Source organism: Takifugu flavidus, chromosome 14 (genome assembly GCF_003711565.1).
Source record: "Takifugu flavidus isolate HTHZ2018 chromosome 14, ASM371156v2, whole genome shotgun sequence".
In the NCBI taxonomy this organism is placed as follows: Eukaryota; Metazoa; Chordata; class Actinopteri; order Tetraodontiformes; family Tetraodontidae; genus Takifugu; species Takifugu flavidus.
In genome coordinates this window covers 15,107,234-15,131,282 of record NC_079533.1, presented here as the reverse complement: position 1 = coordinate 15,131,282, position 24,049 = coordinate 15,107,234, and the positions used below count along the sequence as shown (strand labels likewise).

Sequence of the window (24,049 nt, the reverse complement as noted above, 5' to 3'; positions counted from 1 at the left end):
AGTCCAGTAAATGAAATGAGAAACTCCGAGAGGTGCGCTACAGCACGGCGCAGTGAGGCTGCAACCATGACCTTTCAACTCCAATATCAAACCAGTTCATTGAATCAAAGTTGATGTTTTGACTTAAATTTGGAGGAAACAAAATACTCAGATTCACAAAGGTGGTCCCCAAACCTAGTCCCATTTTTAAAAGCTGATCATGTCTCTTTCAAAGGGTTCTTCAGGTCACTGATCAGCTCCACGTTTTCTTTCTACTACATGAAAATGGTTGGAAAATGAGAAAAGAAGGAGACAGAACAAACTCTTATTTCACAACTCCTTTCTTATACATATTTATATAGCAGACTTTTTTCCAAGGGGGTCAGTATTTGGGCTCTAACGGATCGTGATAACACAGGAATGAAGCGCTGCTTGTTGGGCATCTGTAAAAAGGCTTTAGTAGAGAGTCCGGGGTGCCACGATCATTCCTCACGCTCTAAGGCATTGGCAGATAACACAGACAATATTTAGCTTAAAGACGGAGAGAAAAGTGGGAAGAAGACATACTGCAGGTGCAAGCCTCGTGTGAGTCCGACATTTTAAGCACAGGGCATCCGTTTGATGGTAAAGGTGTCCATCTCCTCGCCACCATTTGTGTGTCACAAAACAGTAAAAGAATGGAACACTGATGTGAGCGTAGTCCCATCCGCACCGACCGTCCATCAGAGAGTGCAGACTCATGTTGGTCAAAGTTCTTCGCGCTAAAAACACTTTCTCAGGCAGGGAAAGATCTTAATCAGGATCAAATCAATTCGTCAGGTTGAGATCTTAATCTGAAACAACTACGTTTAAAAACGAGACTTCTATACAAAAATGCATCCAAAAATCAACTAAAACGGGTTCCAGTAGTAGCAGATGGTGTCTGTCACTGTTAGACAGTAGGGATGCACTAATCTGAGACTTTTGAAAATGATACTTTAAAAAGGTAAAACTCAAGTAAAGGAAAATGTGAAGTCACCTTTGGGAAAAGTGTCTGATAGGAAATTTACATTGTTCTTGACTTTTTCCAGGTAATAAAATGCAATAAGTTATATTTATTTACATGTATGCAGTGCATAAAGTGCTTATTACCAATTTTACCTGTATGTTAAATAATACTGTAGAGAGAAAAGTTAAACATCTGAAGGATAAAATCAAATCATAATCATTCTATATACCATTATACACACCTTTGTATCAATAAAAATCTCATTTATATTTATGGGAATAAAACTCCAATAAGTGCCATAATGTAGCGGACGGTCAGTTTTTTTAATAACGGCGTGGGATCGTCTGTGTCAAAACCATCAGATTGGTGCACCCCTGAGGTTACAGCTGATGTGTGACAGATGCTGACACTACTGTTACCAGAGTTACCGGCTGTTGTCAGTTGTCACGGTGACATCCAGCTGTACCTGTGCTGCAGATGTAACAGGTGTAACACTGAAAGAAAAACAGCCCAAAGCAAACCAGGAAGTGAAGCTGGTCAAAGTGGGAGAACACAGGCGCGTCACAATGGAAGGTGGTGGAAACTCCCCAATGTTCCGCGGCCATTGTTCCTTTCCCATTTGCTTTGTTCCCAGCAGCGATCCGTGTCCACAGCGCGTATGTACAGAGGTTTAGGAACAGTGAGGACAAAACTAAAGCAACCCTGAACACATTCAGAGGGGAGAACAAAAACAAACTAACTAAAATTAACGGCTCTCTGAGCAGATGGCTTTGGATAGTCAAGGCCAAATCTGTACTTTTAGGTGCTTCACAATGTAATAATTAATGCCACCGTCGTACATGTGGCAGTTTGTTGTTCTAAGTTTTGTTAACATTTTCCTGTAAAGATGCAGTGTTTCATTCTGGCTCTGCTCTAAATTATGATGTCAATTCTATGTTAATTGAGGAAAACTACTCAATTTATGGGTTGATTTAATTTTGTCCAAAGAATTCCCCCGTAGACTGGACTACACGTGTAATCACCTTCATTTGCCTCCATTTTCCCCCCATGTGTCACTCCTCTTCCTCGTCGTCCTCCTCCTCGTCCTCCTCCTCCAGATATACAGCCTCTTCGTCCTCTTCATCCGATTTCTGTTGACCCTCCTCAACTAACTCCTCGTCGTCTTCTACCTCCGCCAGCAGCTCCTCCTCTTCCTCATCGTATGAGGAGATGGGGGAGTAGTGTGGCAGGTCAAACATGTGTGGGCTGCTGGGCAAATCCGAGCCGACGGGGGGACGTGGGCCAGCGGAGGTGCCGGCGGGAACGGTGACAGGAACAGGGATGGAAAAAGCAGGAAGTGACTCAGGAGCACACGTGCCAGCGCCGGCGCTGATCTCGCGGTCTGTCCTGGTTTTTGGCATCACACTGCTCGCTGTAGAATTCGAAGCGCAGGACTGGATGACAGCCATGCCCAATCCCGAGGTTTCAGGTTTGTATTCCCGGATCTCCCCAGGTTCCAGCGGTTCCGGCCCGCAGGGGTCATGCTCGCTGCAGCACAGCTTACCGTCCAGCTTGGAGATGAAGAGCAGGCCTTCACGGTGCTTGTTGCAGTAGGAACTGGGGCACATCTCACAAAAGGACGCTGCTTCTTTGCCACATATATCACACTGGTGCCACGGACATTCCCAACGGCCTGTAGATAAATACACAAATGTCAACCTGTTATACGAGTTTTGACTTTTCGAAACTCAGTCAGGCTGACTCTGACCTGCAGGCCTCTTGGTCAGGTTGAGGCAGTCGGCATGGTAAACTTTAGGACAGCCGGGCTTCTTACAGGAAACCATTTGTCCTCCGTCTCCGCAGCTAAAACACTCGTCTTCTCGTTCTTTGGTCACGACTACCTTCTTCTTCCTCTTGCCGTGGCCCCTCCTCTTACGACCTTTGTCTTCGGACGGTGGGTTATTCTGGATTTGGAATACAGGTTCATCAGTCAATAGTTCATCAACTTCAGCACAGTAACTTTCCAACCTGCAACAACCACTTCTGGATGGCGAGTACCTTCGGCCTGACGCCCAGGAAGCCGCTGCAGTTTGGCGCGCCACACTTACAAACGGTCTTCCCATTTCCCAAACACTCCAAGTTGTAGTTGAAGGTGAGTTCTGTGCCTGAACAGGAAAACACATTATTATATTCTCAGACTGGGATGGAGTGACCTGTTGGGTTCCTGATGGTAGTTTGTAAACACAGACTTAACTTTATCTCCTGAATTCCAATGTTGTCATTTGAACTTTATTCACAAAAAGTCAACATCAGAGACTCAGGCTGACTTCCGTCTGAGTACGACTTACAAGTAGGGGGTTTTAAAGACTGTTACAAACTGCCCACTCACCTGCAGGGATGTCAACAAGAGCGAACAGTCCCACCCGAGTGTCTCCGCTCACCGTCCACTTCTGTGTCTCACAGTTGGGCTGACAGCAGTGGTTCATGAATCGAGCCTCGTTCCCTTTCGGCCCGGCGTCAATGATTCGATCCTGACACACATGTACTTGGGTCAGAGGTCTTCTACATGATTTATTGATTTACTTACCAGTTAACCTGTCTGATAATATCAGGCTGCACAATAGGGCACAAACTTTTGCTCAGTCAGTCAGTCTAACAGGCCGTTTGTCTGGTATTTCTACCATTGTGAGGACTTTCATTAACACGATACATTTCCCCACCTCTTACACTAACACAAGCATCACATCTAAATGCCTAATTGAACCTTAAATACAGGTCTTACCCCACTAACCTTTAAGTTATGAGTACCAGCCAAAATATCCTCACTACTTAACACACAGTCACGCGCGCACACACATACGTGTGTAGCTACAGGCTGTGATGTGTACCTTGTCCAGGGTCAGCATGTAGAAGTTACAGATGTCGTTCTCCTGAGCGTGTCTGATCCTCGACCTGCACTCCTCCTCATCGATCACCTCTCCCACATACTCGCTCACAAACTGACCCTGAGGGGGGAAAGCATTTTTCATCGCCAGCTGCGGCCCACTGTCACCGAATGCTGCGTGTTTACCTTCTTGATGTCGTGGACACAGCGAAGACCCCATCCCCGAGAAAGCGTCCTGAAGATCTCCACCTGGCTGTACTGACGTTTGGTGAATGCCTGGTTGAGGCAACGCTCACCTGCTGGACAAACCTGCAGGTCGGGAAGATTAGAATCTGTTTCAGGTGCCAGTGAATGCAGTGGCAGGAGTGTAATGGAGGGATTTCCTTACCTGGGGGTGGCATTCATACAACAACATTCGGTTGATGCACTCGGACTCCATCCCACAGGGGCTCTCATCTGTCGCTTTGCAGTTACAGCGCGGGATCTCCGACAGGTCGGCCGTGAAGATCTGAACCTTTCCTATCGGTCGATTCACCTGCAAAGTTTGAACACATAGCTGGAAAGGTAAACTTCTCTCCTCTGAAACAAACCATCCACTACTAAACCATACACGCTATTTTTGAAGAATCCTCATAAGATTTAGAGTGGAAAAAGATCATAAACATCACAAGTCTTTTGCTTGACCTTTATGTGTTTATACGGAGGCGGCTTCCTGTCGTTCTTTTTGTCCTCCTGAAGCTGGCGAAGCTCCTTTTCTGCCTGTAATTCACGGAATCGTACAGCAGCTTCTTCTAAAGCTGATGGGAGAAATCAGTGTGAGCTACTCTTATTTCTGGAACTGTAAGGAAAACACTGCTGGACAAAGTGATTACCTTTCTTGTATGTAGCGTCAACACCTTTTCCCATCTTTTCTTTGCTGTTGGCATCCACGTCCATATAGGGAAAGACTCTGGCCTGGTACGTCCACAGATAGTCGTTGGATCCGAAGAAGTGAACAGGAAACTCTCCGACATCGTGTCTCATCCGCAGGATATTATCTGGGATTGTTTTGGGATGGCTGACCTCTGCAGGCCACCACCTGTGCAAACGAGAGGAGGATGAACCATGTGAGGAGCAGAACTGTCTTGTGGGATTTGATTCATGTTGGTGGAATATGATCTGCCTGTAGCATAATGGATGCGGGTTAGCTGCCAATGGTGGTACTGACCTGTACCTCCCGACCTTCACCCACAAGATGTCCTTGAAGCGTGGTTTCTTCCCCGCTTTGCAGTCGTTGCAGTACCAGCTGCCCTTTGGCATTTCTATGTTCAGACATTCTCTGTGGAACGCAGCAGGACAGGACTCACAGCAGAGAAGGCTACCCCCTGGAGCAGAGGAGGAGGAACAGCATTATTCCCACTTCCCAAATGTATTTAACTAACTACTAACAATTTAATCTGTTAACAACTTAAACTTAAACTGTTAGTTTAACTTAATGTTCTGTGATTGTTAAATAATAAATTAGGTAGCTTATTTAAGAACAGATGCATATTAATTCATTAAGTGAAGGTAAAGGCACAGCCAGGAGCCTATAATGCTGGAAAGCTTCACTGAAAGTAACTAAAAAAGCAGTTTGGTCCAGCTCTAAACTTAAAAAATTTATGTCAGAAGTGGGATTTGAACCCACGCCTCCATTTGGAGACCAGAAGCCCCGTTAAACCGGAAGGAGTTTATCCTTGAGTCTGGCGCCTTAGACCGCTCGGCCATCCTGACACATCCTGACACTTTCTTAGTTTATATCTCTGTTGTTGAATTCTTGTTATATGGAGTTAGACTATTAGACTGAAGATGTTTGGGAAGATTAACTTTGCATCTGTGCAACATCTGTAGTTGTATTAAATGACACACACAGATGTTTCATCTTAGATTTGACAGTTGACAGGAGCTCTGGTTATCCTACAGTTGCGTGATGTAGGCAGACTGAAAAAGGATTGCATTTCCAGAACAACCATGCCGCCCCCATTTATTAGCAAAAGTGTAGATTAATTATTCTGTTTAAGAGTTTTGCTGCTTGGAATCTTTTGCTGGTTGCTCAGTTTCTGCTTTTGAATCCTACCTTCGGTACAGACGAAACACCAGCTGACATTAACGTGTTCGTGGTTCTTAACACCCCGACGAGGAGTGAAGTGGTTGGGACAGACGATGCTGTTGTTGGAGAGGATGACACAGCCCGCTGCCATGCACAGGTCTGTAGCATGATAGGCTATTGGACAGCGCACGCATCGTACCAGACGACCTAAGGGCAGCCGCAGGGTCAGCGTATGGAAGAAGCACAGACCTGAAATGCAGAAGTGTGTGCATGTGTCCTGCCTCACCTTTAGAGATGGTGGAGCTGTTGGGATTGGCAATGAAGCAGGTGAGACACACATGGATCGAGCAGCGGAAGCCTCGATTCACAGCGACCGTCGGAGCAAAGTTAGCGATACATTCCCCGTGGTAAAACTTCCCACAGACTGGAATCATGCAGCGACGCACATCCTCACTGCGCTTTTTACACACAAAACAGGTGTGGATGCCTAGAAAAGGAAACCAATTGCACTCCTTTGGAACTTGTAGAATTTATTTATACATTATTGCATTAGAGACACTGTTAAAAGTAAGTAATTACATCTTGAATTGCATTTACAATGCGGATTTAAACTGACGCACCTGATTTACACTCAGGACAGATGAACTTCCCCTTTGGGGCTTCGGCTAGAGAGATGCAGGCGAGGTGGAAAGCTCCGCAGCACTGACCCTCACACAGAAGAAGTTCTCCTGTCTTCTCACACACCTGAACAACAGTAACAAGCGCATTCCATATACAAAGTATTAAAGCTGATTTAAATCATAGCTTGGAAAATATAAAATAGTGTCCAGGAAAGAGCTCTCAGTTAAACAGACCTTGCAGCGAAGCTCACCTGACATATGTTCTCCTTCATGGAAGCGGGGCCGCCTCGATCTCCTATGATCTTCCTTGAAGGTGAAAGTGTGTCATCACAAAGCAAGAGCTCATCCTTCATGGAGGAAAAGCTGTGATCCAAGCTGGACTGCTCACCCTTATGAAAACAGAACAATAAGTCAAGGTCCAAATTTATCAGGTGTTCACAGAGAAAAATCTCTGCTTGGTTAATCAGGTGTTTGAACAGCAGGATCCACTCTTTCAGGCTTTGAGATGACCCTGTTACAGAGGGGAACTCAACAGTCTACCTACAAACAGAAAGAAAGCTACACTTTGGAGAGCAATGCTGACAATGTGACCAGACCATTGCATTAATACATCAGTAAAATACAAAATCAATTTTCTGCCCGAGTCAACGACCCTTCAACCACGCTGAAAACCAGAACTCACTTGCAGGGTTAAAGCCTGCACTCACTACCAGTACAGGCTGGAGCAGGCTGGTTCAAAGGAGACCATACATTTAGTAAAACATCCAGAATAAAGGGTGCAGAGTAAAATCTATACATCCTTGTCAATATTGCCCATTGACCTCATATTTATAGGAGAGGTTAAAAGAAGTCAATAAACAGCGGTCACCCTTGGAACAGCAGGGAAACTTTGCCTGTCACCTTAAATGTGACAACCCTGCTGAGGATGAAACAACATTGGGATTAACTTTAGTTTTCCCTCACTGGAATGTAGAGCTTCAACAGAGGAAGTTGCACAAATGCCGTTTGACTGCTTTGCATGTCAAAGATAGCAGGAGTGATATCAACATACTCCAAAAGGTTTGTCAATGTGAACTGACTTTAACTGAGTCCATCTCCATACAACTGCTCATTTTCTATAAACGCGCCTGAGTGTATGATGACCTTGTTTCTTCGAACAGTGACCTTGAACATGTCTAAACGTAAACGAAGAAAAGATGAATAACCTCTGATTCTGCTGCATCCTTTCTGATCACGTGAGCTTTAACGTCTGCTGCTTGAGGAGCATTTATGTCTGCTGATGGCAGCTCAAAATGGTCAGGTTTGGGGGTGGCTGGTACTGGAGGTGAGGGTCCAGGACAGATAGGGGGCAGGTTGGCCTGACTGGGCCCAAGGTTGGAAACTTCTGTGGTTGTCAGTGAGGAGCTGGATGGTGCCAGAAGCTTGGTCTTTGATTTTACAGATGGCGGTGCAGAATCTGCATCTAAAAGATGAGTCAGAACAATGAATCAGACAAAAACCACAAATAAAAAAATGTTACATACTCACAAACCTGATTCAAGAGACTGATTTGAAATGCTTTTCAGTGTTTTGACCTGAGAGAAGAAATGATCATTATTAGATTATTACATAGTGTGTGCAGCATTCCAAGTTATTTTAAAAAAGTGGTTTCAGAAAATAATTATAAATCACTGTAATCCAAATGCTGTTAGATTTATCAGTTGCTGAATAAACATAGATTCTACCTTCTTCTTGGGTCCAGCTGAAGCCTCAGCCTCCAGACAGTATTCCAGAATCTTCTGTGTGGGTTTCCTCTTCCGCTTCCGCCCCAGCAAAGGAGCACTTCCTGTCATATCATAGTAACAAGCAAAATAACACGCGAATGTCATGGTAGTGCTCGTTCACGGAAGGCGGCAGGTTAAAGGTGACGCGCCTCCTTACCTGGGTGTTTAATGAAGCCTTCTGGCAGGGAGGCATCTGTTTCTGGGGGAGGAGTGAGTGTGTCGACAGTGTCAACTGGTGCATCTTGGGAGTTTTCAGTGGAGGGAATTTTTAGCTCAGACTGGGTCGGAATAATTTCTTCAGGAGGGGGCGTCTGTATCTCAGGGATAAACTTCAAGGATGGGCGCTCATGTGTGTCCTTGTCCATCGCCAACAGGTCGGGCGTGGTGGTAACGGGCTGAACGGCCTGGGGGGAAACAAATTTTCTGTCAGCTAATGACGCATATAGACGCCAAATCAGACGGATTCTTTTACCTTTCCAATCATGTGTAGAGGCTTTTTGCTTTTCTTCCTCGTGGAGAAGATCTGATCATACTCTTCGCTCCACTCGATCAGCCTCTTGCTCGGTTTTCTCACACGTTTATGGGCTGATAAAACAATAAAACACCCTCTTAATCAGTTGTTTTAATGACCCTGAAACAGGCTGTTTGCTGCTCCTGTTGGCAGTGAACCACAGGAACTGAGCCATAAAAAGTTACTTTTGCAATTTTGAGTATCCTCCAAGGTGACAAAATATGCTCCTGAAAAAATGTGAATAAAACTGTTTTGGTAGGACTTTCCTTAATCAGATGTCCAATCTCCAAAACAACCTGGAGGTAGCGTTCAGTGCACCATCATCTCTACCTCCCGTCTACTGTTGAACCACTCGTCCTTACCTGTCCTACTCTTGTCTCCGTCTCCAACATTTCGCATCAGCCATGGACCGGTCTCGTTGCAGTCCGCAAGAAGCCCATTGGGCTGTTCCAGAACCAGCGCAGAGCTGCACGTCCTCTGCTTCAAAGGCATCATGTTCTCCAGATTCTCTGTTACTCTGCTCCACCTCGCAGTTTCATCTAGCGTGACTGCTTCATGACTTCCTGTCAGTCTCTCCCAGTTGTTTGACTTTATGTCCAACACAGACTGGATATGAGACCCCACTCTTGAAGAATCCACTGCTGGTGGGGATTCCAGGCCTGGAAAACCAGGCCCAGACCTGCTAGGCTGTGAAGGCACTCTGCGGTTGGCTTTCTTTTTGATCCTATTGGAGTTTGCCTTACGGATATATGGCCTTTTGGACACCAACCATGTCCTGTCTTCATTTTGTGTCAATTTGTTTGGATTCAAATTATTATTGTCACCAATGTGTTCAGTTAATTCATGTTTTCCTGCAGTTGGCACTTCTCCGGGCATCACCAAGGGTTCTTTCTTAACATGTGCACTTGGTGGCCCAATTTGTAGTTCTAACGGGGTCCCATCTCGCTCTCTTGTGTCATGCAAATCCTTTAGCATCATAAGAAAAGTGCTAAACTTGTAGTTTTTGTTTGCTTTGAAGGAGACTGGTTTACCATCAGCCTCACTTGCCAGGGACTGAAATGATACTTCCTCCAAATTTTTAAAGGCATTCATAAAAGAAAATGGGGAAGAGCATAAAGATGAAGAGCTCCCTTCGGAAGAATGGTCTTCCTTCTTTGATTTGACCCTGGAGGTGAGAGGTATGAAGTCCATGGGCGGGGTTGATGATATTGAGAGATCTTCATCTTCACTTTTGACATTACCCTCAAAGTCAGCCGTCTCAGAGGAAAGAGTAGTTGGTGTGCTGCAGCTGGAAAAAGTATCCTCATCCAACTCGCCATTGTTTTTACTGTGAGTGCTCATTTTCCCTGGGCGATCCCGTTTGGCCTCAGGGTGCCGGGTAGAAGTTTTGGAAGTGCATACTACGAGATCCTCCTGTTGCCTGTGCGCCTTTCTGGCTTTCCCTGACTTCTCCTGTTCCTGCATGGCTTTCAGAGCTCTGGTCATCAACCGACTGCTGGCCGGGAGGTGGGCAGGCTGCTCGGGCAGTACGTGCTTGCCCACTTTACCCGAAGCCCGCTTTGTCTTGTGGATGACTTCCTTGGAACTCTCATAAGACAGGACATTGGTAAAGCCTAAAGTCACAGGCTGCTGAGATGGTACATTAGCTGTACTAGTTTGACCAGAGATGTCCGAGCGCTCAGATGAATTGATTGATTTTCCAGGAGAAGGAGGAGGAGGAGGAGAAGGATGAGGAGGTGGGTGAGCCACAGTGTTTGGGCTGACATTCAAATGGATGCTTTCTTCTTCTGGGCTACCCGTCTCATCAGACAGCCTTGATATGTGAGAGGAAAGGATAATTTTCACAGGTTCTGCCGAGAGACAGAGAATACTTGTCCCACCACTCGCTTTCATCTTCTTGACCGACACTGTGGCGGGTTCTGATTTGGCCTCCTGACCCACAGAACTACTGGGAATATTGTCTACGCTGTCTGATGGTTTTGGGGCGTCAGCCACGTTTGCATCTAGTGTTTTTTTCATTTTAGTACATTCAGGGTGGTCACTGGAACTGACCGTTACACTGGAGTTCTTGAACTGAAGGTCCTTCCGTATCAACTTCACAAAGGGCATCCGACACTTGGCCCTCAGTCTCGCCTGCTTCTCTCGCTCAGTAGCGTTAACATCTAAACCGTCTCCCGATGTGTCATCAGCCTCTAATTCTTCAGGACCCTCGGAATTACTGTCAGTTGGTTTTGTATGTTTAGCAGCCTCAGACTGCTCGGTGTGAGCGGTGCTTTCAACGCTCTCTGAAATCTTGGACTCGTCGTCCAAAATACCTTCTGTGTTGGGCTTTAGGGCTTGTTCCGTGTCAGAGTTATCGGGTGCCGCACAGGTCACATTGTGGGTTGTGTCACCAATGGTGTGTCGTCCCTTTGAGGGACCACCCTTGTGAGGGGGCCTGACAGTTTCAACGGGAATTGGGGACTTCTCAGCGGGATCGCTATCTCTACCAAAGGTCCTACTAGCAGCGGGTCCATTTTTGCACTTCAAGTGTTCAGCCTGTTCAGATGGTGGTTCTGTTTCAGCTGGTACCGGAGTTTTAGGCTTGTCAGGCAACCCTGAAAGGTCGCCACGCCCAGAGGAGCTGCCAGGAACCAGTGATTTTTTATTTACAACAGGCGAGTTCTTTTTCTTGGAGGGGACCTTACTAAAGAGGGTGCGGTCTGGCACAGGGCTGATTGTTTTGGGTCGCCTGTCTTTGCCTGATTTGCTGAACCAAAGACCACTCTGAACCTCGGGCTGCTTCTTCACCTCTTTGACAGCGGCCACAGATGTCTGAATCGGAGCTGGAATCTTCTGCTGACGTTCAAGGGCTTTAGGACACAGAATCTTAGGGACTGATTCCAGGTCAGAATACGGACACTCTTCACTGTCTCTGTCACACTGGTCAAAGCTGTTGTAGAATGTCATTTTAGAGTGTTTACTTTTCAGCTGCTTTGAGGATTTATTTGGTTTCTTCTTGCCAGATTTCTTTAAAGTGCTTGGCTTTGCAGGAGTCATTGTGGGGGATGAAAGTACTGGAGATGAGATGCATCCGTTGGTGTCGGGCGTAGTCTCCTGAACAGCAGGCGGGGAAGATGGTGCAACAGTCGTTTGGTCCTTGTTGGCTTCCTCTAGGGCAGAACTTTCTAGGAAGGCATCTTCTATCGATAAAAGAGCAGAGGACGCCATTTTGGGTCTTTTCTGGAGAACAGATTCAGCTTCTGCCACACTGGAGTTCCAGGAGTTCTGATAACGCTTTGGGATCTAGACAAGGACAAAAAAAATAGAATTCAACTGTTTTACAGAACTCGCTCTTGATCTTCACAATGCTGTTTATGCCTTAAAATCAACATTGAAACAAGACATGCAAGTAGAAACAGAATGAGTGTAATTACAGTGCATCTGTAGTTCTGCTCCCTCTGCTTTCCCTTCCTGCGCAACAGGGGGATATGTTCAAGTTCAAAGCCTCCATGGAAGGTGTGAGTTGATTTATCCTCCACCCACATGACTTCCACAGGCTCTCCAAAGGTCCTGACATAGTAGAGCCGACATGGCCGCTCACTGGGCTCTAAAACAACACCAGCAAAAACACATCAAAATAAATGATAGAACATAACCAAATCTAAACCTACTGTTGAATTAAACCATTTGCAGCCCAATGCAAAAGCCCATGTAGTCATGGCGCCTGAGCAATGCAGGAGGCCCACCTTTGACTCTGTGATAGTTTCCCAGCGCGGGGTCAACGATCACCTCGCAGGGCCACCACGGTCTTCGGTTGAACTTTGCCCAAATGACTTCACCTTCTAAAAACTTCAGAGGGGGCAAAGACTTTTTCTTGGGGCTGTTCTGCTCTCAACAACACAAGAAAACGACAAAAAAAGTGCAGTGAGACTTAAGAAAAAGCATTTAATCTCACAACAAAGTTGTCTTACTTATCCTAGGGAAGGGTCCTTGTAATTCTCCTGTTTTAGCTCTGTGCTGTAGAAGCAAGTAGGCATAAACAGATAGCTGGTACGTTGTCAAGTGCTGCAAATAGGACTGGACAAACATCTCTAAAATGAACCTTGTGTGAGGAACACGTGGCAAAAATCATGGCATATTGTGCGTGACATCATAGACAGACGCATATCACCATGTGATAAAACTGCAGTAAATATACCATGATGACACGTTAACCTCCTGACGCTGATGTTTTGTGCTAAGCTAACAGAAGGAAACAACTAAAGTGAAGAAGACTGCGATTGTGATGAAGAAAGCTTTTACAGCCAGGTGATTAGAATGTATCTGCATACATTGACGTGTGTTAGAACATTTATATGATGATCTTAATGGTTTCAGGTTGAGAAATTCCTAAAATGAACTCCAAATATGGGGAAAAGCAAGCCAGATGAATTACACTTGTTTTCTTAATTGGAGCGTTTTATATTGTAAACAGCATTTCAGCTTTGTAAGATGTAATGCTGGCTGACAAACCATTTACTTCACTTTTTCATCCCATTCAACTGAAAATAGCGTCTCCCCGACCAAAATGCCTTTGATTTTAAACCTAACCTCAGACCAGAATGTGGTTTCTTGTGTCAGAATCAACCTCAAATGCTGCCTCCTTATCCTTGTGCAACAATCCCTGAACAGGATCCAGAATGCTGAGTCCTTGCTACTCACGAAGAAGCAACAAACTCTTTCAGATGGAGCTGTGGGTGCGCTGGTTTCTCTTTTGTCTTTAGATTTAGGTTGAAGAACGTGTGGAAACTGTGGCAATCACAGCCGAACTATAGCAACCACACCTCAGTTATGGCCAGGGTGGAAACACTTCAGAGAGACAGGTTTCCTGCATGTCAGCTGGATTGGCACTCAGTAAATATTTGTGTGTGCAAATACAGCAGAAATGTGGAATTCAACAAATGCTAAAACGTTTATTTACCTAATTGGAAACAAAAGGATGAATTTGTGTCATAACGTTTCATAAATTAGGAGGGCTTAAAGCAGGATTCAGGTTAATTTGAGCAACATGAGCTGCCAGGTTTTTAACTTCTTTGTTGACGCTCTATCAGACGTTGCATTGCTGCTCAGCTGGGTCCAGTTTGGCAGAACAACAACCAATAACAGCAGCTCTTTGCTGGAATACCAGTAAAAGCTACAAAAGGAGTCTGCATCAGTCACATCATGGTATAGATGCAACAAGTGAACTTCCTGTTTCTGTGCAATGTGGCACAGCTTCCATCAAAACACCGTAAGCAATGTTAGCATTAATTCCAGGTTTACAACTAATTAATAAGGTGTGGTTAAAAAAAATTGTCCATGGAGCACTTTGTTGGAGGGACTAATGGCACTAAAGGCTTATGAACACTATTCTGAACACTATTCTGAAAAGTGACAAGAAGTATAAGGTTTAGTATTTAGAAGCAACAAGTTCTTTGGTCTTATTTCTTAACAAATATAAAAGCTATTATGATATAGTAAAGGTGAAACTTGCCATTGAATGCCTTGAGTAACTATCGCTGAGCAGAAAGAGCTCGGTATCACTGTCCCACTCGTCGTCCGAACCATCCCAGTACCTCCGCCGCTGCCCCGAGGACTGGGACCGAGTGACGACCTTGGTGGTTGGGAAGGTCGAAGTCTTGGAGTCCGAATTTGAAACACTGAGATGAGAATGAGGGACGTTCTCTTGTTTGTCCTGTGACTCCCCAGAACTATCCTGCTCCTGACTGTTGTCTTCATCCTCAAACAAAGAAGACTCAAAGTGCAGGAAGCCATTGGCGAAGGGGCTGTTGCTCTCCAGGGAAAAGGCAGGACTAGACGGGCCTGAGAAACCACCCTCAGTCTTTTTCTCCTTGTCCTGACTTTTTCCATCGGCAGCAGCTTTTTGTCCACCGGTGGATTTTCCCAAATTCCCCTCCTTCCTTAAATTCTGTGTGGTGGAATAAACATTGCCGGTGCAATCAGCTGCAGGGCCCATTTCCCTCTGACTGCTCCCCCACTCCCAGCTCCTCTCTGGCTCCCTCAGTGGGAGCACCAGGTCAGGCTGGCTCACCATGGTGGTGAGATGTTGAAGCCTCCTGAGAGGACTGTAGGAAGAAGAGGAAGAAGAGGACGAGGAGGAGGAGAAGCAGTGCTCCCGTGGTGTGAAGCCATAAACGGGTGGGTGTTTGAGGGAGGAGGTGACGGCAGACATGGTTAGGCTGCTTCTGTGGTCATGGCATCTGGAGAGAGAGAGGTCAGTCCCGGAGGTCAAAGGGCAGCTGTACTGGTTGGGGCCTGTGTAAGGCCCACTCATGCTGGCATGGTTCCTCCCTGGAAGATGGACATGAGGGTGTCAGTGTGGCCCAAAAACACAAAATACCAAAATAACGTTTTGACATTTTCACTAATTCTGTCTTTAAAAATAAAACCCAAGATTTCAGGTTCGTCTTTAGCTTTGCGTGTTTTTAAAAAGTGTCACCGGACTGTGGCGGCTTATCTCTCATTAAGCGGAGCAGCTGATGAGATCATTTAAATCCCCGCCATCAAATCCTTAAAAAACACAACAAAACTGCGCCTTTCAGAATCGCGCTCGGCGCAGCCGCTCGACCCGATGTGACATTTATTCTGCCTGCGAGCTTTTGCGCAAACGCCGCAGCACGGCTGCACACGAAAAGCGCAAAATTATCGCGATAGGATGAAAATGACATCGAGTACGATAAGGTCAGCAGCCATTCAGCTGGCACCCGTACATGCATGTAGCGGCTACACACGGCGAGGCTACTGGGAATAAACCAGCGCGTCATGCAGTCAAAATAAATGGAAATAATTCCTGCCGGCGCCGTGAATCAGAAAATAAATAATTAAATAAAGAAATAGCGCCCGTGCGCGTGCGTGTGCCCACATACGTGTGTGCAGAGACATGTATGTGAGTGTCGTGTGCTGTGGCTCCTCAACGGCGCCGACACACAAACGCTACACAACGTCAAAACAAGCCAACACACACATACGAGGGCATGCACACAAACACACACTTCCACCCCCACCCCCCCCCTCCCACCCCCCGACAGATGCGGTGTGCGGGCATCAAACAGCAAAACTACGGACAAAACGCCGAATGACACGGGATCTATCGCGAGAATCTTACCATTCCGGTGTCGGCCAACATAAAAGTGAGGCTCAATTGGCTCATTTTGGCGTTTAAATGCGCCAAATTCCGATTTTTTGAAAGCGGATGAGGAGAGTCCCGGCAGCAATACTACTAGGCCCGGATCCTGTGAAATGTACTCACTCACTCCCTCGCTCACTCTCCCCCTGCCTCCCTCCCTCCTCCCCTCCACATGCGCTAAAGCCTGGTCCAGCGGCCCTCGGAATAGAAATTTGTTGCACTCCTCCACCTCCACTCCCCGACTTTCCCTCAGTGATAATTACAACTTTAGAAATCCTCCAGATTGTTGCTCTACTGAATTTGGCGTTTCCTGCCTGCAGAGTCTTCCTGTCCCTTGAAATTCAGCCTCTCTCGCCCCCTCTCCCTCTCCTTGTGCTGCGCGCACTGCCGGTCGTCAGCGACGTCTCCCTCCCCAGCCGGACCACAGCGTGGAGCTCAGAAAGGGGGCCGTAAATCTATCTTCAAGGATAAAAATGCGCACATTAAAAAAAAAAAAAAAAAAAAGCCCAAACGTAGCGCTCGCCACCTCCACGAAACGCCCCACCCACCCCCACTTAATTATGAGCGTCAATAATTAACCCATCACAAATGACATGTCACGTGATAAACTTGTGCCAAACAAATGGCGCCTTCTTTCGCACCCGCGCCTGGTGCCGAGACGTCAGATCTGCAAAGACGGAGTCAAATATGTCCCATCAGAAGCGGAGGAACGGTGCGGGAGCAGCCGGGCTTTATTTCCAGAAACGAGTTGCTGTGCAGACTCTGGTCCCCACAAAATGGAGTCCTCCAGCCTGTAAGAAGGGGGGGGGAAAAGAAAAAACAGGCCACAAAGTGTTAATACATGCCCGATGTAAAGTTCACCGAGACACGGAGAGAGTGAGCCCCAGAGCACCTCGGCCGTGTCCTGGAGGTGTTCCTGCAGCTTTCTCGGCTCTTAGATCAGGAACATTTTCCTTGACACGCTGAGCCTCCCAAAGTCACTGTCTTATGCACGTTTGTGCCACGGCAGGGGGGGACCGAGGCAGTCACCGGCTCATCTGAGTGCGTGCGTGTGCGTACTGAATGCACAGCTGAACACCAGAACACTGACAGGCTCGGGCGTCGACTGCTGCTGGTTGTGGTTGACGTTTTACTTTCAGAAGAGCGAAATGGTGGAAGCAGCAGACGCGAGGGGCTGGATTTGATGGGGGGAGGAAACGGGCAGATTCCGAGGCGATGCATTTGTACTGAGAATTGGTCTCAGGTGAAACAATCCCTCCCTCCCTCCCCACACGCAAATATGACATAGATGATCGACACTGTGACCAGACACCCCCCCCCCCCCCCCTCTGGAAAATCCGCTACGGGTTTAATGACGAGAGGAACCATAAAAGCAAGGCGAAAGTGCGACGACAGCAACACGGCTGCTCAGCTTTGTGCAGCAGCTCCTCGGCTCATTCTGCTCGCCACTTTCGCCCTTGTTTGCCGCTTCCGTTCTGGCTGGAACGCGGCTCGTTCGGGATTTTTCTGCTTTTCAGACTGAAAGTCTGGCGGGCGACGTGTTGCGAGAAGGGAAATGAGCGGAATGGGGAGGGGGGGGGGATTTGGAAGCAGACGGGGGAGAAAAGGAGCGGACAGACGGGCGGACAGGACGGGGCCTACCGCGGGTCCGCGGAGCGCAGAACAGCGCCGCCGCCCGGCAGCTCTGCGCATGTGGCGCGTAAAGGTTGACAGGCACAGGTTTCCACGAAATGACGCAGACTTTCCAACTGACAGTTGAGATGTGCTGGTGTGCCACTCTGCAGACTCTCTCCAGTTCTGATTTTTAAAACCTGAAACGGAAAGTGCGTGGGAGGACGTTGGTGCGGAAGGTTTTGGGTTCAAACACCAGTTGGAACACTGATAATGTTGAATAAGGCGTCCAATAGCCTTTATTCACAGACTTCACACCATTTTCTCCTGTTTGTGGTTCTTTAGTGCAGGACCAATTATGTCTGCTTGGCTAGCAGAAGGTCCTCAGGTCAATCCCCAGTAGAGCCACTGTTGTTCATTTCAGCTCACCCACTTGAGGCTGTTGGGGATGCTGGAAAGGATTCCAGTTACTCAGCAACAGGTGTAACAGACGGCTCCTTACTTTGTTTGGAACTCGCTGCTCACTTTATACTTCTTAGTTTGTCCAAATGATCTCTAACAGCTCATGAATTGACATTTTATTTCAATACAAGAATTCATGTCCTGTCCCCCCGAGAAAAATGTTTATTAAAAGTTAAAACGTTGACATCTTAAAGTCTATCTGAATCGGAACCCGAGTTGATTTGTTCTCTCCACTTTGACCTTCCTTTGCAGGTAATCCTCAGTTCCGCAAGAGGGCAGCATATTTCCTGGGGTGGGGAGTGTGGGGTGGACTGACCTGCTCCTGACCTGAAACACCATGAATATGATTTTTTATCATCAAAAACAGTTCCGTATTGTATTTTGAAAAGGATACAAAGACATAAGTTTTCAGGCAGCATGTTGTAGTGGCTTCCAGCTGTCAGAGTCCCGGTGACCTTTGTTAGTTGTTTAGAGGTCATTTCCTATACAAAGATGAAGGTTCTGGATGAATTCTGATTAGATCCAGCTAGTTTTCTTTCTACTGATGTTATGTTCTAGTGTCAGTCAGGTGGTTTGACCATCACTGGGTTCATGTGCTCATATTCAACACCAACTGCACATGTTTCTTATTTCTTGTCACCCTTAAAAATATAAATGCCAGACGTCAGTCTAATGCGAGACAAAAAAAATCTGCTCTTTACTCTCAGCAATTTCAACATAAGAGAACATCACAATGTAAGGTCATTGTGGTTCTATAGTGTAGTGCTCATCATGTCTGCTTTAAACACAGAGGGTGCTTGGTTCAATTCCCAGTGAAGCCATGTGATTCCTGTTTGGGTGATTCTGTTGCCCGGGGAAGTTTTTGATAAGTGTGTTTTACGTTCTTCTCCATTCTGACCTTTCGATACCCCCATATGTCCACGAGAGGGCAGTAGAGCCCTCGTTATTGAAGGGAGGACGCCCTCCCCTTTCTGAAACGTCATAAATGTCTCTTATCACAATCTTGAATGAATTACCTCTTTTTCACCCAAATATTGTAAACTGAATTTAAAATCATCTCCAAAATAACTGTTCTTTTAGGCCTTTCAGCCTATTTCCAGCTTTTGGAGGGCTGGTTGGCGTGGTTCCATAGTGTAGAGGTCATCACGTCTGCTTTACACGCAGAAGGACCTGGGTTCAATTCCCAGTGGAGCCAGATAACTCAAATGCTAACAGAGAATTTTTGTCAAGTCTTATCTTGTGTTTTGTCCCCAGCACTTCATTTATAGTTTTCTGAAGTAAATTTTGATGTTGCGGTTCTCTGTTCTGAAACTGTCACATCTGCTATCCAGTCATGGGTTCAAGCGCTAAACTCTTTATGGATTAATCAATTATCCACGTACACCATGAGAATTCAGTGTGTAAAATTAAAATAATGCTTGACAGAAATGTTTAGACTCTGGATCATCAGCTCCGCACATCTGGACAATCTGGCAGCCTGTTGCACCGTGGAGCACAAACGCACGCATGCACACGCAAGGGGAAGCGTTTACTAATGAAGTTTAGTCAACTGTCACAGGGTCTCAGAGGCCCACACTCATCTCCTGTGTATGTGTGTGTATGTGTATGTGTGTGTGTGTGTGTGTGTGTGTGTGTGTGTGTGTGTGTGTGTGTGTGTGTGTGTCTTCCTGTTGTTTTTAGATTCCTCTACACTCCCCCACTGCTGCCAATGCCCGACCTCTGACACTGACTGAACCCAGCTGTCAGCTGTCCCAGCCTGGATAACTTTCTCTTCTCTCCTGAACCGAAGCTGTTTGGATCAATATTCAGAGCTTCTCCTCTATTTACACACACTTTGGGACACAACATTGCATGACCACGTCATAGTGCAATGGGATATTTCTGTGAAACTTTATGCATTTGTTGTTTTTTTCATATAGTTAAGTGAAAATAAAATTATAAGTGATCTTTATTTTGTCATACTTCAGCAGATTTATACCTTAATGATAACTTTTATATATAATCTAGCATCAAAATTGCACTCAGACCATTTGCGTGATTGAAAAAGAAAGCTAGCACCCATACACTGAAAGAAACCAAAATTTAGGACTCAAAATCCAATGACAAGACCTTATTTTCCAGTCTGTAGTTTCAGTACAGTGTACGTTTATCATTTACATTTTTTTTTTTTTACATTTAAGAGGATTTTCTGGGTAAAATGTGAGAAAAAAGTGAGCGTTAGAGAGATGCTGGAGAAGTCAGGAGCAGCTGGTGACTCTCTGCCATGTTTTGAAATCTTACACTAAATATCCTCTCTACTCTCATCAAAACTCATTACCTCCCCTCATATACATAATCCTCTTTAATCCTACTTGTACTCACGAACAATGTGTGAAAAAAAACATCCTTTGAAATGCGAGTCCGCTTCACCCTGGCTTTGGCAGACAAAAATATCTCAGGACACCATCGAAAAATGTCAAATTTAACTATGCCTTTTTATTCCTCTCTTTTGGTCTTATTGGACATCGCACGTGCACATTTGCGCGTGCGTGCACCCTTAAAAAGGTGAATAAATGGGAGAGGAAGTCCTGAGGGCTTTGAAAGCATGATTGGGAGAGAGCTGTTGTGCTGGTGAGAAAGCAGAAGGTGAATAACAGGCCCGAGCTGCCGGCAGCCAGCACAAAGTGGAGTGGAGAGCTCCATTCTCCTCGCCAGAGAGGGAGACCCCTCACAGGGGGTGGCTGAGGGCCCTCGGCAGCCCGGGACCCTCGCTTAATGAGAAATTCCTGGGGATTTAGAGGGGCGCAGAGGTCTTCATTTTCTCACTGTGCCCACGGGCCCCCGGTAGCTCTGGCACTGAGGGTTTCCTTTCAGCGCCGAAACATCCCCGAAGAACGAAGAGATCCCCCCACCTCATATTCAACGAGAGCGGGGGCCCGCCTGCCCTCCTGTATTATGTATATGAGATGTAGGATCACAACCTGCCACCCTGGTTTCACTGGAAAAAATGTTGGGCCGTGTAAAGCTGCACCTGCCCCTCACATGCTGGGGCTTCGGGACGCTAATGAAGACACCGGACAATCGCCAAATACGTGTTTTAAAATCCTGGGTGGGTTTTCAAGCGGAGACTATCGGCCCCAACCCACCACCGCTTCGGTTACTCAACTGTACGGCACCAAAAATGATCCCTTGCATCTCGTTACCAGTCACTGCTGTTACGGTTGAGTCTCTATGTAAATATTCTGGACGCTGAAAGGACACAGTTTGGGCCTCCCAGCACCAGGTCTTTGGGGCCGGCACTGGCCCCTGGACCCCAGCTGAGTCGCTCTAACAGCCGTCCTTCTTTGGCGAAACCTCAGAGCTTTTGAGGGCCGCGGCGTCCTGCTTGGTACTGAAAGAGCTCTCGCTGTGGTTCGCCTCAACTCTGACACAAACAAACCCTGGGCGGCTGCTTCTGGCGGCTCCGCAGGTACAGAGACGGCGTCCTTTCTCTGGGACGTGGCTCCTTGGGAAGCGTCAGGGGACAGACCGTTTAAACTCACGCTGACAGTCGCACCTGCTGGGGGCTTTTAAGCAAAAAACCTGCTTAAAATCCAGCACAAGAGCATGCAAATACGTCAAGCTGCATAGCCCAGTAAGTGATGGTGGTGGTGAAGACATGAAAACCCAGGTTTAGGTGAAAGAATAAGGCGAGAGCTGCTCATTCCTCTCATATGCAGTCATGAAAGTGACATATTTCGGTCATTTCCAAGCAGGAAAGCTGGCCCAGAGACACTCTTGGGCTGCTGCCTGTTGACTGTTTGGCTGCAGATGATGAAGAAGAAGTCTCCAGCTAATTGGTTTATAAAGATGAGAGCGAGTCAGAGGGGGGACGCTGGAGAGAAACTTCCCTTTTCTTTCAGTCCAGACAGGTTAAATATGCAGTTAGCCTGGGACAAAGGAGCCGTGTTTTGTCATGCAAAGATGAGGTATATAGAGCGAGCTGGGTTTTTGTGGCCGGTGTTCAGACTTCAATTGAGAGGCACCAAAGCGTGACGGCATCTCCTCCCCTCTCATGCTTCCCAACGTTCTCCCCTCCCTTTTGCTACATGCACCATTCCCTCCATCCTGTCAGAGTTTGCTTTAAATCTCCAGCCCACATTTATCTTTATTTAACCAAAAACACGGCTTTCCTTTTTTTTGGGGCACTTTACAGCACTTTTGTGGGAGGATTTATGTAGTTGGCACTAAAATACAGGTACTAACTCTTAGCTGAAACTCTTTTTTGTCAAAATAATATGGACTAATATTGAAGTAATTATAGACCCAACTCCGTCCCTTAATCAAACATGTCCAGTGAGGAGATTCTCTAATGTAGCATTTATTTAAGGCTATGATACACCTGACATACTGTAGTTATAGTAGTGATTTCAGCCATTGTGAGTGGAACTCTTCCTGCCTCACAGGACAGCAGTGAGAAGAAGAGGAGCTGTGCAGTGAAGAATAAAAGGCCTGTGGGGAGAGACTGTACTGGGTCTGCATGGAGGAGAGGGTACGGTGGTGTCACTCAAAGACTGAAGCGTGAAATGGTGCTTGTAAAAGGCCGGTGCTGCTCGGCTCATTGAGTTGTCAATCGGCCCGGCAGGTCTCCAGTATGATCGGACCTGTCAGAGAGACCCAGAGGGGTGGGGATGACCTAATGCTAAATTACCTCCCTCTCTTTTCTCTTCTGAGGGGATTGACTGACACCCCCACTGGTCCCCAGTAGCAAACCCTGTGGTGCCATGGCAGCAGATGGTCTAGCTGCTGGACACTGGCTTGCAGTTTAGCTGATGAGCAGTTTAGCTACATGTAAACAATAAGGAGCCATCATAAGCAGTCTTTACATGCAGCAATGAGCATTTTTTAAAATATGGAGGCATCTAAATACAGACCGCAGTAACTGAGCACCTGTCTTCGATCCACCCCCCCTCATTCAAGAGTGTCTCACAAAGTGCTGGCGAACAAAGGTGGCGTGGTGCGAAGCTCCGCCCACTGGCCTTTAACTCCATCGCGTCCTTTCACCTATCACACCATCCCTTTGTCTTCGCACCAGACGCATTGTTTTCACCGATGACTTGACATCTCTGTCCAAAACACACACACACACACAGACACACACACACACAAACATCATTGTACTTCTATATTTGTGAGGACCTACATAGACATAATGCATTACCCAGCTCTTCACCCCAACTCTCACCATCCCAGTGAACCCCCTGACCCTGACCCTGACCTAAACCCAGTTCTAACCTCAATCTTAAAACTAAGCCTTAACCTCAAAGCGCCAAAATGTCTTTACTTCCCCAAAATGTCCTCACTTTGCTAGTTGGAGGAATATCGGTACTCAATATTTAGCAGGTACACAGACTACAGACAAACACACACAAGCACATGAACTCACGCCTCTATTTCAGAGGTTACATGTCAATTTGACAACCACGTTGAAGCTTTTCAGCCCCAAGTCTGAACGAACGTCAGAACATTTTACTGGCAACAAGCTTTGTGGGTAGATGGACAAAGCCCTTTAATGCAGTTATATAGTCCATAAAATATGAAAATAACATCCGTAAATTAGGTTTCCAGTTTCGATATTTAAACAAAATTGATGAATTTGACTTGTGCAGTTGAAACTGCTAACAATCAACCAGACAGTCAGAAAGGCTGGGTAAAAGGGTGTGTGTGGGGTATGATAACAATGTGACATTTTCATAGGTTTGCAGACCACAAGTATACGGTCCAGTTCCTCCATCTGGTTGGAGAATACCACAATTTGTTTAAAATGTAAAATTCTGTCTTCAAATTTGAGATTCAAAGCTGGAGTGAATGACAGGGAAGGCAAAGGGGAGAAGATTTGCATGAGGAGAAAGTTAATGTGTGTTCGAGCCACTAAGAAAAAGAGACCGAGGCCAAGACTTTATTCATTATTGGGAAAATTCATTCTTGAAACAGACAATTTCCTTTAGTGTTGCACTGTAAAAACATTTCTGATTAGCATGTAAAATGAATCTTGATGTTTTTAACTTGTTTGAATTCT

At 46.3% G+C, this 24,049-nt stretch overlaps 1 protein-coding gene and 2 non-coding genes across 4 annotated transcripts; 1 reads left to right on the top strand and 2 right to left on the bottom strand.

The window, feature by feature from the left end:
• Positions 1-304: 304 nt before the first annotated feature.
• nsd1b (nuclear receptor binding SET domain protein 1b) lies at positions 305-17,054 on the bottom strand. 2 transcript variants are annotated; one of them, XM_057053479.1, is made up of 25 exons: positions 16,832-17,054; positions 16,581-16,730; positions 14,287-15,104; positions 12,521-12,659; positions 12,209-12,381; positions 9,155-12,077; positions 8,754-8,866; positions 8,439-8,685; positions 8,243-8,343; positions 8,050-8,092; positions 7,724-7,980; positions 6,770-6,907; positions 6,519-6,642; positions 6,185-6,385; positions 5,926-6,105; positions 5,038-5,194; positions 4,703-4,908; positions 4,515-4,627; positions 4,219-4,365; positions 4,017-4,139; positions 3,835-3,951; positions 3,336-3,477; positions 3,005-3,111; positions 2,715-2,910; positions 305-2,639 (listed from the first exon to the last, which is right to left on the bottom strand). In XM_057053479.1, exons 3-25 carry the CDS (start codon positions 15,085-15,087, stop codon positions 2,020-2,022), a joined length of 7,368 nt encoding a protein of 2,455 aa, XP_056909459.1. In that variant the 5' UTR covers positions 15,088-15,104; positions 16,581-16,730; positions 16,832-17,054; the 3' UTR covers positions 305-2,019. The 2 variants fall into 2 exon arrangements, with proteins under 2 accessions (XP_056909459.1, XP_056909458.1); XM_057053478.1 differs by lacking the exons at positions 16,581-16,730; positions 16,832-17,054 and adding an exon at positions 15,919-16,419.
• trnal-caa (transfer RNA leucine (anticodon CAA)) lies at positions 5,472-5,582 on the bottom strand. The gene is made up of 2 exons: positions 5,545-5,582; positions 5,472-5,517 (listed from the first exon to the last, which is right to left on the bottom strand). It is a non-coding gene; the product is annotated as a tRNA-Leu (tRNA).
• Positions 17,055-19,134: 2,080 nt separating the features above from the next.
• trnav-uac (transfer RNA valine (anticodon UAC)) lies at positions 19,135-19,207 on the top strand. The gene has a single exon. It is a non-coding gene; the product is annotated as a tRNA-Val (tRNA).
• The last annotated feature ends 4,842 nt before the right edge of the window (positions 19,208-24,049 follow it).